The sequence below is a fragment of the Toxotes jaculatrix genome, chromosome 1 (assembly GCF_017976425.1).
Source record: "Toxotes jaculatrix isolate fToxJac2 chromosome 1, fToxJac2.pri, whole genome shotgun sequence".
In the NCBI taxonomy this organism is placed as follows: Eukaryota; Metazoa; Chordata; class Actinopteri; family Toxotidae; genus Toxotes; species Toxotes jaculatrix.
The window spans coordinates 7,673,289-7,687,397 of record NC_054394.1 but is presented as its reverse complement, the minus strand read 5'-3'; the positions used below and the strand labels follow the sequence as shown (position 1 = coordinate 7,687,397).

The 14,109-nt window shown below is 39.6% G+C and overlaps 1 protein-coding gene across 1 annotated transcript in view; it reads right to left on the bottom strand.

Annotated features, from left to right (window-relative positions):
• Positions 1-5,249: 5,249 nt before the first annotated feature.
• LOC121182110 (leucine-rich repeat-containing protein 49) overlaps positions 5,250-14,109 on the bottom strand; it is a 34,703-nt gene continuing 25,843 nt past the window's right edge. The window contains exons 15-19 of the mRNA XM_041038447.1: positions 12,505-12,739; positions 11,997-12,182; positions 10,977-11,086; positions 7,527-7,680; positions 5,250-6,075 (exon numbers count right to left, since the gene is read on the bottom strand). Of these exons, the coding sequence (XP_040894381.1) occupies positions 5,860-6,075; positions 7,527-7,680; positions 10,977-11,086; positions 11,997-12,182; positions 12,505-12,739 (901 nt within the window). The 3' untranslated portion in view covers positions 5,250-5,859. The remainder of the gene's footprint in view (positions 6,076-7,526; positions 7,681-10,976; positions 11,087-11,996; positions 12,183-12,504; positions 12,740-14,109) is intronic.

Here is a 14,109-nt window from a genome sequence, read left to right as displayed (position 1 = left end):
GTTGTGAGTTAAATGTTGGCGCAGTAGAAACTCCGGATCCTGGTCATCGTGGTGTTTCCAGCGATTCTGCTTTTACGCACAAAGACACAGAATGACAGAAAGCTGGAAACCGACACGGCTGATAGAAAACAACCTCTGCTGCGCCCCCTGTCGCAACTAGTACTGCGTGAGTGTGTGTGCCATGTAAATATGTAGGTGTGTGACCCCCCCCCCCACCCACTCACTCACTCCGTCAGTGCCGCGCTGGGGGTTTCTTGTGTGTGGAAGAGACACGGTGAGAGCGCGACAGTTTTTCAAATGCTCATTCCCGGTCTCTCTCTCAAACCCCTCTATCACAGTCAGATTTCCAAAGCGGAGCCACAGACAGGTAGGTCTAAATGATCTCACTTATCAGCTGCAGCGAAGCCAAAGCTGAAAGCTCCACCAGCAGCTTTGATGATGAACACTTAATGAACATATAAATGACTTTTGAGCACTTTAACAACCTTGAAATTCAGTTCAGTCAGTAAATTAAATTCGGTGTGGTCCTGTTTACCGCTTTGGTTGCTCTGTAATGGCCTATCACAAGACAACAAGAAGGTAATCTTATTTCTCTGTTTCTGTGTTTAGCAGACTGTTCGTGTTACTTTTTATTCTCTGGGACTTGAATGAATATGTTTCAGCTAGAAGAAATAACCTAAAATCAGCAGTAATCACACAAATTACCCTAATACTGTATTAGTACTGCAGCAGGATTAAAGGGTCAGATGATCCAAATAAATATACTGTAGATACATTGGCAAAAAAATGAGTAAACTCTTTGGAATTATCTGTATTTATGTATAAATGTGTCTTAAAATATGGTCAGAGCTTCATCTAATAATGAGCAATTATAATTATTAACACAAATGATTGCATTGTTCTTGTCCATATTCATTCCATCATTCAAACATGCAAACCTGCAGTCCAATCAGTGAAATAAGGTTAGAGGCATTTGTTATAAAAAAAAAAAAAAAAAAAAAGCCAACATCCTAAGAATATGGCTGAGCTGAAGCAGCTCTTTAAGAGTGAATAGTCCTAAATTCCTCCTGAATATTGTGCAGGTCTGATCTGCAGCTACCAGAGGTGCTTGTTTGAGGCTATTGCCACCAAAGGAGTTTCAACCAGTTATTAAATCCAGTTATTAAATTTTTCCACCAGCAGCGTGTTTAATGGGTGTGTTCAATAAAGACACAAAATCAGATCAGATCACATTTCATGAATTATTATCATTGTCTTCTCTACAAAAACCCAGAATGTGAAAGAGCAACATTTATATAGGTTTTTATAGTGGTTGATAATCTACAACTGGGCTTTTTGACTGCAGTCACTCTAAGTGAATTTCCAGGAGGCAGAGTTCATTAAGGGGCTGCATGTCACCCACACTCAGCCATGACTTAGTGTTCAAAACAACAAAACAAAACAAAACAAAACAAAACAAAACAAAACAAAACAGGATAAACTAAAAGCCTTAAGCTTTATGAAAAATGGGACATGGTTTGTATAAAAGCCTCTTAATTTATGAAGGTGGCCCCAATGACCTGCACACTTCTGTATATACAGCCTACACTAGTGCAATGTAGTTATATTTTGCTTCAGGGTGAAAACACTGAGATTTGTTCTTTACAGTATTTATAAACTGGAAGACTTGATGTATTGTTCTCTTTGTTTTCTTTGGCAAAACAAAACAGAGCTATGCATGGTTTAGTTTACACCATACTGTCTGACATACAGTATATAGCTCATTATCGCCATTGTCTATAAACATGCTGGCTTGACAGTGGTTTCATTATGTAGCCAATGTGAGCTGTCAATATTCTGAAATCTGTCAGTGTATCAACATGTCTATAAATGGAGGTCTGTACCTATAAATCAATCTACTAATCCATACTGCAAAAGCAGTTATATATCTCTGTGTGTATCTGCTCAGGAATGTGCCTTTAACCCCAATGTTTTCAAACCCTACACAGGCAAACAAGCCTCCAATTAAAGCATCATTAATAAGACCACTCCAGACAAGATTTGGAGAGAGGAGTCACTGTTGCCTGACACTGGACAAAAATGTGCATTGACTTGCCACTGGACGTAATCTACACTGGAAAAAATGTCCATCTAAAAGTCCCTTCAGCAGGACAAAATATTTTACTGTTGTTGTGGTACGTTTACTTTGGCATCTGTAAAAAAAAAACAAAAAACATAAGAATGGTTAACCCATTCTTATGGTTTTTAACATTGTTTGCAGACTTATTTGATTTAAAAACGCGTCACTGCTGTCTAAGGTACAATCATTCACAATCATTTCTATATTTGGTTTATTTATTAACAAGGACAGCATGTCACATCAATGTATTCTAATTTTATTTTATCTTAAAAAAAAAAGATTTTAAACAAAGTGAAACTCCAGTGTCAGACTGAGTTTTTTTTGCAGTGCATGACTCACAAGAAACAATGCACTTGGGTCATTCCAGGAGAAACTAATAGTTGGTCCTGTGAGGTGGAACGAATTGGCAGCCAAATCTCCAGACTACACAGAAAAGGGTCCAGTACGTCAACACTGCAGCTTCCAAACCGGTGCTTAGGTATATTGCTTGTCATTCACCCAAACACAAATTGTGAAGATAATATTACACGGCCATAATCTCTTGGTAAGTCTATATTAGTGCAATAACACAGCTCTCTTGCTATTACCCTACAAAATTACTGGAATAACATTACTCTGTTGCTTATAGCTCTAGCTGAATGATAAAAATTCATTATGAGCTTCCTTAAAATTATAGTTCCTTCACAGGTTTTCCAAACATACTACACTATGTTGCTTTTCAAATTTGCCTTTAAAAAATGTTTCTGTAGAATGTTGTACTTATGTAACTGCCTTGTAAAAAGTATATATTTAAATTAAAAATAAAATAAAATAAAATAAAATTGATGATAAATATTGAAAGCTACCTTTCTCTCCAACATACATAAGGAACCACACATTTTAATAGGTCAGTTTGTCTGGTGTTTAAGTCCCTGCATTCCTGCCAGATGATGTGCTGAATGGGGTCTTGTAACCAAGAGGTTGCCAGTTCAGTTGCTTTAACAGCTAACAGACACTATCCCTCCCTCCTCACTTACAAAGTGTTAGTTGGTTTTAAATGATTAATTTTTCAGTAACAACATGAATCCTGTGTCCTGATTGTGTAGAATATAAAAACAAGTAGGAAGTAGAAAGTGAAAAGATAAGTAAACTTTAATATGCCAGCATCTAAAATGGCTTGATTTTAGAAGAGATAACAGGACTGGAGGAGCCAGCTGGAGACTGACACTGCTGCTCTGGTTTCAGCAATAGCTCAGAAACAAAAAAATATTACTAGATAAAAACTTCTGTCAACTTCTGTAAACTGCCAAAAGTGCACTTTACAGAAGCTGTCAACCAGTGATGCATGCCTTACATAAATAGCCCAGCATATTTTTGTTTTTTAAATATGCTACCTGCCAAAACAGTGCATTGTTAGCATTAAAATATAATGTATACACTATAGTATTAGCATTAGAGAACATTAGTGGGACATGGTGTTCACTACAACCCACAAAAATTTTGGGTGGACCAAACTGTCAGTTTTTACTGTGCTTTGAAAGCGAGACCAGTCATTCAAATCAGAAGTGTTTTTCTCCCTTTGTATGGGCATCAAACCATTATGGCAATCTCCATATCTGATTTTACAGTCTCTTGTATGAAAAGCTGACAGCCCTAAATACATAAGTCCCATCTCTGGCAGCACAAAACTGTGCAATCATCGGCAGGATTGGTGGGACTTCATGTACTTACAGTCATCAAAGTCTTGATGTTTATCAAGAATGCCAGTGTACGGCTCTATGAAGAGGAAAAACAAATACTGTCTTTATAAGGACTTCATGTTAAAGTGTTTAGTCGTGTCAACTGTGTGGGCTTCAGGAAGTACTACACTGTCTGGACTTCTAAACTGCTTTCCTACTCTCTGTCTCTGCGTCTGCAAGCTGTCACTAGTCATGGAGTTCACTCAGTCCTTCGGGACTAGACTTCTCTCACAACGTTGACAGCCATGAACAACAAAATGTGTCAGCACAAAGAAATGTTGTTTATCAGAGTTGCTCAAAATAAACTAGCTGAAGGTTTTTGATAGCAGACATCTGCACTGAGTGGTTTCTTGTCAAAGCAGAATGCAAAGCATTCAGCATACTTCAGGGGAAAGGTGCCCGAAAAAGCAACATATTATGGACAGCATGTTTATGTATTTGTCTTTGTCTAATTCAGATTAACCAGTGCAATGAAGAGATAATGTATTTTTTCTATTTAGCAGAAGAAAAAAACTGATTTGGTGGTGGGAGGATGTGGAAAATCTGGGCCAACACATTTTCAGAGGATTAAACAGTAAATCCTAAAGTCAACCATTCATGTTGCTTTTCAAAAAAAAAAATATATCTTTACTGTATATATGTGGACAAAGTACTGAAAATACTGAACTAAAGATGCCTTTCACATGACCATCCAAAAGTCTGGTGTAGATTAAACTGTTTCAAGACAGTGTACCACCAGGATTATTAAAAAAATGCTTTGAGAGCTGTTGGTCACAAATCCCATTGCAAACAAGACTATAACTCAGAACTGAGAAGGGATAAACTCATTTAACATGCAACCTTACATTGTTGACTTCTTCAAATCAAATAGCCTTGTGCAAGGCATTGATCTCCAGTGAAGTGGATGACATTGGACAGCAGTACCTGTCAACTCCTTTGCATGTGTGAGCGGAACACTTTAACACTTCATCCCCCTGCAGTTACTCCTCCAGGTTGATGCTGTGTTCTCCGCGTGACCTGTCTGATTAAAGAAGGGTTAAAAAAAATTCTTTGCAGGATGTGAGTGGAGCAGGAACAGGTGGTGAGGAACCGGTGCAGCCTGTATGCCTTCAGGGACATTCCAGTCTGTGCTCACACCACCCAGAGGACCCATCATGGTTTCTGGACCTCCCAGCACACATACACAACTACCTCTGCCACATGAGAGACCAGCGGTCGGTGAGGTGTCGGTAATGCAGCCCTTCAAACTGTCTAAGAAAGGCAAGTCTAGGTCTTTGGACCTAGAACAAAACCACTAATCTGAACTGATCAGATGCTTCATTTTTTCACTCATGTAAAAACAGTTCTAGGAAAAACTACCATCCATCTAAACTACAACCATGTAAACCATGTACACAACCTGAGTGTTAATACAGAATCTTTAATACTAAGTACAATACAGAAAATCAGTGGTAAACAAAGAAAAGTCCTTGTCCTTGTTTGTGCCCATACTTTTATGTCAGGCAGGATAATGTGAGAATCGATGCATGAAACAAGATTTAAGACACAGAAGAATCATTCTAGTCTCGAGAAAAGAGACACCGGTCATTTTCAGCTGATGACAGTGATGGTGAAGAGGGGTCATTCAGAAGGCTTTTAAAGTGCAGAGGATGCCCTGTTGGGACTACAATGCACTGTGAGTCTCTAAGTCCTTTTAACTTTCTTCAAGTATGTTGCAGCTCCAAGCACTGAAGAATCAGATATTGTGTTTTCAGTGAAAATCTACATTCAATCAAGACGCCTTTGTCATGATCATTTCTTTAGACATCTTTAAAACAGTCTACATCCACCTTAAGGAAATGTTTCCACACACTGGGAAATACACCCTTAAGTTTCCAAAGATCTTAATAACTGATAAAGTCTCTAACTGATGATGTGTTATAGATGGTGTTTGAGACTGAGTGCTGGAGGCCCCCCAGGAAAACCAAGCCAATATGTGCTTGTGTGTGTGTGTGTGGTCTAAGAGTGAACCTTTGGTCCCCTTCACTTGGTCTCAGAGAGCTTTGCAAGGCTGGCTTGGCGGAAGGCTGCTCGGTCCCTCATTTCCAACACACAGTCTCTCACCATCTCTGCAAACATGGAGGGCCAGAGCTTGTGAAGAGCCTCGCCCTTCAGATTGGTGTCTGATGCCCTTTGGACCAGCTCCTGGAGGTACTGCTCTATCATGGCCGCACGCTCTGACGACTCCACAGTGCCCTCCTGTGAAGAAAACATAGGAATATCATTCATGTTTGGTTTTACTGTTATAATTACATTAGGATGAAGAGCAGTGGTAGGAAAATAGAAAGAATACGGACAGAGTAAAGCTTGCTCACTAAACTTTCTGGCAACATTTTTAACCAGTGTGGATGTAGATCATTTCATCTACGCTTTATGGAGAAGGTGCTGAAGAATGCACTCATTTGATGTATCATAATTTAGAGGTAGTTATCACAGTGCACAGTATTAAACATGTTTAATATAGTTGCTGAGCTGGATATGGATTCTTAAGAAGCTCAAAAAAGGTCCGTCAGAGCTGTTAAAAAGAAAATGAAGTTTTGAAGGAGTTTTTAAGCACACAATCCAAGTAATATCCAAAACGTTTATTTCCAGCAACCAAACGATGCTTTCAAGCTCAGATGATGTCCATTTTAGACTTTAGATTTTTCATATAAAGTTAAGTCTAAGTTCAGACTCCAGATGACTAAACCTTGTCAGTAGTCCTTGCAGTTGCCAGCACCTCCAGGCCTTAAGTAAATTCTGTTTGCAAAGTTTTTTTTTTCCCTCTTTTTCATAAATAAGCTTAACTTGCCATCTTCATGGCAATTATAGAATAGTGTAGAATGATTAGTCTCCTGGTTAAATGGCCATGGCCTCCAAATATTGTATAATAGAAAGAAAAGAGATGGTTTATGTCATGGAGAAGATCACCACAAAGCTGCAATTGAAAACAAGTCTTTATGAAAAAATGAATATTAGAACTATTGTATATGTTCAGGCACTGACATAAATTCATTGCTTGTTCTGGTTTTTATTACAGAATCAGTTGTCACCTGACGGCTTTCCATAAGGAGCCATGGTAGCTAAAATGCTGTGATACACTGCTTTGAATTCTTGGTATGTTTTTTTTAAAATATAGAATTAAGCCTCTCAGCTGCTGAGTCAGCCTTTATCCCCAATCCCTTGTATTTACTGTTGTGGAACTGAAGAGTGAGTAAAGATTTAGGCAATAGGAGTAAGCAGGAGTGTAGGTCATGCCAGTTGTATTCGGTTGGAGAAAGTGGTTCTCGGATCCCAGAAATCACTGTTGATGTGAGGTTTAGATGCAATTATTGGGTCAGGAACCTCAGGTAATGTTCACATCAAACATGAGGGGGGGTGTGATCTCAGTGACTTTGACTGTGGCATGACTGCTAGTGCCAGACGGGCTGGTTTAAGCATTTCTGAAAGTGCTGATCTCCTGAGGTTTTTATGCACAACAGTCTCTAGAGTTTACTCAGAATAGAATTTTCTTTATGTTTTTAAGACATATAGGTTGAGGTATTTTAGGAGTTGACTCAACAAGGCCTTGTTGTCTATTAGTAGACCAGCAGGTTGGTGTGGTAATCAAACTAGTAATTTCAGTCTGTTTCAAGAGTTGTTGCTATGTATTAAAAACCACTGTGACTGACCTCAGGGCTATCTGCACTGCAGTCTTTGCTTGGGTAATTGAACAGCGCTCTGCTCAGACCTTCACCCAGGAGCTTCCCGTTGTCTCGCAGTTCCTCCGGACTCAGCCCTGCCCGCCGGCCACGCCCCTCCAAAAGGAATTGCAGCTGACGCTTCCTTCAAGGTGAAGAGAGAGAAGATGCCAAGGGAGAAATGGGGAGAAATGGTAGCAAGGCAGCAAGTGAGAGACACCAAGATAATAAAGATGTGTTCTTGTGTCCATCAAACAGCACTCTCTCACCTCCATACTATGCAACACATTTTTTGAGAAATAAAAAAATCCATCACATCTGATAGGAGATAAAACACAGGATCGCTCAGTTCCTTGAAGCACACCATAATTCATGAAATGACTGCAATCAAACAGTCACTAAATATACTGTTAATGATTTTACCTTTGAATAGGTTTCCACGAATGTTAGTGTTTAAATAGTTGCCTCAGACTGGTTTCACTCTTATCACTCAGCAGCAGGATGTGTACACTTATAAAAGCAGTAGAGAACTTTAAAAGTGATGTAAACTACATCAAGTGTTGCTGTCTGGCAGAATGAAATCTCATGTGATACACTACTGCACCAACATGTTCCACAGGCCAGTGCCAGGATGCTGAAATAATCTTTCTCGAGGAGGCTGCAGGCAAACATTCCTTATAGGATAAGACAGTTTCTAAACTGTGTGTGAACGTGTGTGCATGTGTGTGCGTGTTAGTCACACATTATGCTGACTAACAAGGTGAAACACGCATAAGGAAGGTTGACTTGAGTGTGTGTGTTGTGTATATACAATTTATGTTTGTGCAAGTATGTTACTGTCAGGGAGAATCTGGAAAAATGAGTGTTGTGTATCTATCAAACAAATTCTCTTTATCAAATGTAATTGAGTGTAAATATTCCTCGAGAGAACAGCAGTTATGATCAGTTTGTTATAAAGTCAAACTCGGTTAAATGATTCTTGTGCAAACAACGTGCAACATCTGCTGAAAACCTTGTAACGTTACTTGTAAAATCCGTTCTTACCCTTTGGGATTGAGCCAAAAGTTAACGTGACACTTTCGTTGCTGACTGAGCTTTACAGAGGTGGAGCCAATAAAATCAGACGGATGACAAATCAAAGGAAAAACCAATGTCGAGTGTGTTAGTAAGGTGTTGGCCTCAATTTGCCTTGGACTGATTCTACATGTTTCTGAACTCCACTGGAGGGATGAATACCATTCTTTTAAAAGATATTCCCTCATTTGGTGTTTTGAAGATGGAGATGTACAGCGTTCTCTAATACATCAGTCCTAAATATCCAATTTGTGTTCAACTGGCTTGAGATCTGGTGATTTGAAAGTCACAGCATATGATTCCCATCTTTTTCATCCGCATCAAACCATTCAGTGACCTCCTTGTGCCGTATGGATGGAGGTTCTGTCGTCCTGTGTCCCCACACACTTCTCAGGTATTTCCTTTATTTTGTCACCATCTGTATTTAAAGGTTCTGTGAAATATAGTTAGATTCTGTAAGATACATGGTTTTTAGGCAACAAGGGGATTAAGCATTATAGCAGTTGCACTGAGTTCCACATCTAAACATTTTCCCCCATGATGTCCTCCCTGCAGTCAGACCCCTAGTGATGAAATTTGTTAAGTAGAAGAAGTGAGCTCTAATCAGTTTCCTCAAAGGATAAAATACTAACAACCACTTCGTAAAAAATAAATAAATAAATAAAAAATGCTTTAGGCTTTGTTTCTTTTTCTGGCAACTTCTTCACAGTGCAGCATTGTAACTGAACAGTGAATAAAAGAATAAGATTAGCAAACTAAAGCATCCAACCAGTGCAATTTTATGTTGTGATGTGTTCTAGGATATGTCTGACGTATTAAGACATCAAACAATACCAAATGATACTTTTTTTTTAAAGAAACCTGTATCCACAACAGTCTGTAATAAATTACTACAGCTAAGGTTTACATGCAACATAAATAGTATGATATCTGGGACCAACAGAATTTGTTTGATTCATTTTATCCTTTTATCCTTGGAGAGCTACATGTGTGGGATTTACAACACCAGGGCAATTCAGTTAGTGTTTCAACAAATTTTGTGTAATGAGGTTATGAATGCCACAAAGAAATGGTTAAAGGTTAAATTGATTTTTGACAAGTATGCACATTTACATAAGCACATGCTTTCATTGCAAGAATACGTACCATAATGTAAAATGCAAGGCACCTTAAAGCAGTACGATCCCAGTGGGAATAAATCCTCAAACCCTGGGAACTTACCCTACACACTGACCTGACTGATGTCTCTACAGTGTTTTGTGCCATAGCCACAATCCACTGAGCAACACAAGAGCATACAGTGAAAAAAGAAAACTTGGAAAAAGTTTTTGCTATCATATGTGCAAATGAACTGAAATCAGAAGACTCTGTTTACAGTACAGATAAAAGAGTCTACAGCTGGAAGGGTTTGAGAAGTAAGGTGTGAAATCTAACAGCATTTACTGTAACAAATGGATATAATTGAGTTTAGGGGTAGTGATTCTGCATGTAGATAACTGTGATTAAGATTTCAGAACTGATATGAAAATAATCTTCAGGCTTGGGCTGTTGTGTATTATCTATCCATAACAAGGTGTGTAGGAATCAGGGTGATATGCAGCCAAGAGCCAGTAGTCCTAAAGTTTACTAGTTCATTTTCAACATAATTCTGAAAGCGTAACTGAGGACACTGAGGCAGCTAAAATTCATTAAGAGGCTCACACACTGCTGAGTCTCCTTTTTCAGCACTACTGAAATAGACACACCTGCACGATATTGTGCATCCAATGGAAAGTATTTAGGGAGCCACATGTAATATAGTTCTCTTAACCAGTAAGATGATTTAGCCTAGCAATTTTCCAGTCTTTAGGCAAACTTGTGACGAATACTAAAATGTATACAGCTTTACAATTTTGTATTTTTTTAAAAGGTTTTCTTGTGCGTGACAAATTCAGCAGACATATGCTTTGCAAGGATGTTTTTCACTGACCCAGACTGACAGACCTCAAGAGCTTTTGGCTGGGGAGCGTGAGGAATGTTTCTGTGGAGGTGCCAAGTACCCACCCTTACCCTGAGACACATAGTCTAATTCTCCTGGCTCCTCTGTGCCAGGCTCTGTCTCACACATATGCACGCACACACACACACACGCACACACACACACACACACACAAATGTATACATGCAAAACGCTACGCACAGGCATGCACATACATGTTACACTATCCTACACACTCACAAGCTGCAACTCACACACATACACATTTTCGAATCCACACATTCTTGACATATTTAAAGCAAACATACGCAGTCCAGGGCACAGCACACCTGTCATTAAATTATAGTTAATGTTATGTTGTGGTTCAGTTTCTCAGATCAAGTTCTCACCTGGACTCCTCCAGCAGCAGCAGGAGCCGGCAACGTGGAGTTTCGGTGGCTGCTATATGACCCAATGTTCCAAACACGCGCTCTGCAGCGATCACATCATTCATGGTCACCTGAGGTAGATACACAAACTTAGACTTACAAACAAAGCATAATATACCTGATGGATTGGCTTCTTCATGCATATCTGCAAGCTGAAAACACAAAACTAAGAGTTACAGCTTTGTCAAAACGCTGTACTCTGTACCATATTTTATCTACATTTAATAGATGGTAATTGAGATAAGACATAAAACTGACGACAGATAAAATGAAATCAAGTTAAGAAATATATAAACAAGAAACAACTGCAGTTATAAACTAATTTCATCATTTAGCAAAACAAGTCTAAAAAGAATTGGAAGTAGTAACAGTAAGAGTATAGTTTGAAATTCTGAGAAAAACACTTATTCACTTTCTGACTTACATTAGACAGTCACGCCCACTCTCATATCTATCTGTGAAGCTACAGTGAGCTGTCATTTAGGCTGCCTGAGCATAAAAAAGTTAGCCTGACTCCATCTTAAACTAACAAAATCCACCTAGCAGCACTGTTAAAGCTTAGCAATTAACACATTATATCTTATTTGTTTAATCCAAACAAAAAGAGAAGTGTGAAAATGACGATTTGACATTTTACAGGCAGGTTTGTGCTGGACTCTTTCTTGGCTGGGATAACTTGAGATGCAGCCGGTAGAAACTCCAGGAAATTACTGCTCAGAGCCAAGAAATAGTCCAGCACATAACACCCTGTAATTTACGGATTAAACAAATGAGAAATAGCATGGTAATTAGTCATCTTAAGAGGTACTGGTAGGAAAATTATATTACCCTTGGACAGAACCAGGCTAGGTGTTTCCCGTCTTTATGCTAAGCTAAGCCTACCTACTGCTAGATGCAGCCTTGTGTTTAGTGGTGTTAATCTTGTTATTTAACTCTGAAACTCTAAACTCTAAAAACTCTAAAAAATGATCTGGTCCTCACCTCCTGGCCATTGATCCTCTGCAGGTTCAAGTGGTGGAGGCGGTAGATGACAAAGGAGCGCCATAGAGCCAGGCTAACCACGGGGTTGCCCTCCGGGTGGATGGTCAGCTGGTCCAGACGCCTCACCTGAGCCAGGGCTGCCAGCTGCGGCAGACGGCTGATGTTTGTTTCCAAGAAGATCAGATGCTATAGAAAAAGTAGCAAGTCAGTTTCTTTTTTTCTCTGTGCAGAAGCAACAAGAATACTAACATCTTGCATGATTAGCCGTGCTTCTTTGTGTGCATTGATGCATGTCATGCCCAGGAGCAGGTAAACTTGCGAAGCTATACGTAAAGTAGAAGAAATAGATTCAGTTTATAAGGCATTATAACTGTAATCAACTGTAACAACTGTAGATAAAATTAAATATACATATAATGTTCATATAATTTTTTTTCTTCTACTGGAATTAATGTCAACATCATACCATGGCCAGCCAGGCTATATGCTATCTGGCTGGTGCACTCACCGATAGATTGGGGAACTTGACCCTTATTCGCGGCAGTGTTGGTACAATGGCGTCAAAGTTGATATAGCGGAAGGTTATTACAGTGACAGCACCAGCAGTCTGAACTCCCCAACCCCTCTCCAGGGCCTCCAGGGCTCCGAGTCCAAATAAACGCAGGGTGTCTCCATCCAGCTCCGCCAGGTGACTGTCAGACAGGGACAAGCTCTGAACACTGCCGCTCCCTGCCTCCACAAGCCTGCAATGCATACACACAACCACACACACAAACTGTCTTGATATGCTGAACGCACAGAATTTGCTGCCTTAAGAAAAAAAAGGATACCTTTGAGCCAAAAATGCATTGCTTACATTTGTTTGAAAAAGCAGGCATTGTGTTAAGAGAAGGAAAAAAAAACAACATCAGCACAGAGCACTCAGTGGTCTATTTGTGTTGCCTAATTGCTTTCTATTCTCCCACACGACAGTTGAAGTGCCCTTCCCTGATAAGAGAGTCGTGAGAGTGGGGAATCTGGGTGAGTCTCAAGGAGACATAATCTCCCTGCTGGAGCCCATGTGCTCAGCCTTCTGGGTCTACTGACACTCAGGGGACTTTTCAGCATAGCAGGGCATCAAATGGCTACTGGCTGCACTCTACTCAAGACTGATCATTTTGGGTTCAGTCTGCCAACAAACTAATCACCCCTATTCATATTTCACACCCTCCCAATCTCGCCACAACAGAAAGCTATAGTGGGTAGAAGACTAATCCTTTGATTGCAGAACTCTAATCCAAGATTCTTGTTGAGACCAATTTATAAAGCATGTGTTTGAGTTGTGAGGTGAGAGGCAGAATCAGTCAGGGTCAGGAACAGAAAGAGAAAAAAAAAGCAAGATGATAAAGGACAGCAGACATACTGTGGACAGAGAGGTACATACTGTACACAGGGAGACAAAATGAGCTGCATTGTAACTGAAGCTCGTTTGAAAAGGCCACCTTTGTTGCAGGTACAGTAAGACTGATCCCCCAGAGGTGTACAGGAGAGAAGGAACAGTTTCCTCCCCCAACTGAGCAGCAAAAAGGGGAACAAAGACTTGGAGAATTAGACAAACAATTCAACTGGATTATTAAAGCTGTCTTTAAAATGAGAAGTAGGCTACAGTAGACTGCAGCCTCTGAAAAATAAATAAGAATGTATAAGTAAAGGAGATAACACAGACAGACAAGATGAGAGAGGAGAGTGTGTGTGTGTACTGTAGTGGGCAAAAGCCAATGTCTCCTTTCAGGTTGTAGTATGCCTCCAAGTTTAGTCAGTTTTAATTAGTTCAGTTAGTTTTAAATAACCTTTAGGAAAACTAAACAAAACAAGCCACAAATTACACTTGCCAGTAAACACAACAACCAGATTAATCACGTGATATAGCCTGAGTGTCTCCAAATAAATCAGTGACTGAAAGGGAATGTCTCACTCAATCATCGTATTTATATCCAGACATATTATCCTTACATGTTACTGAAGGTGAGCCATTGTACATGCACCACGTTTGAAAGCCTTTCTTAATCAAATGCCAAGGGATGGTCACAGGAGACTGTGGGGGAACCCATGGATATATTAAGAGAGCTGGATA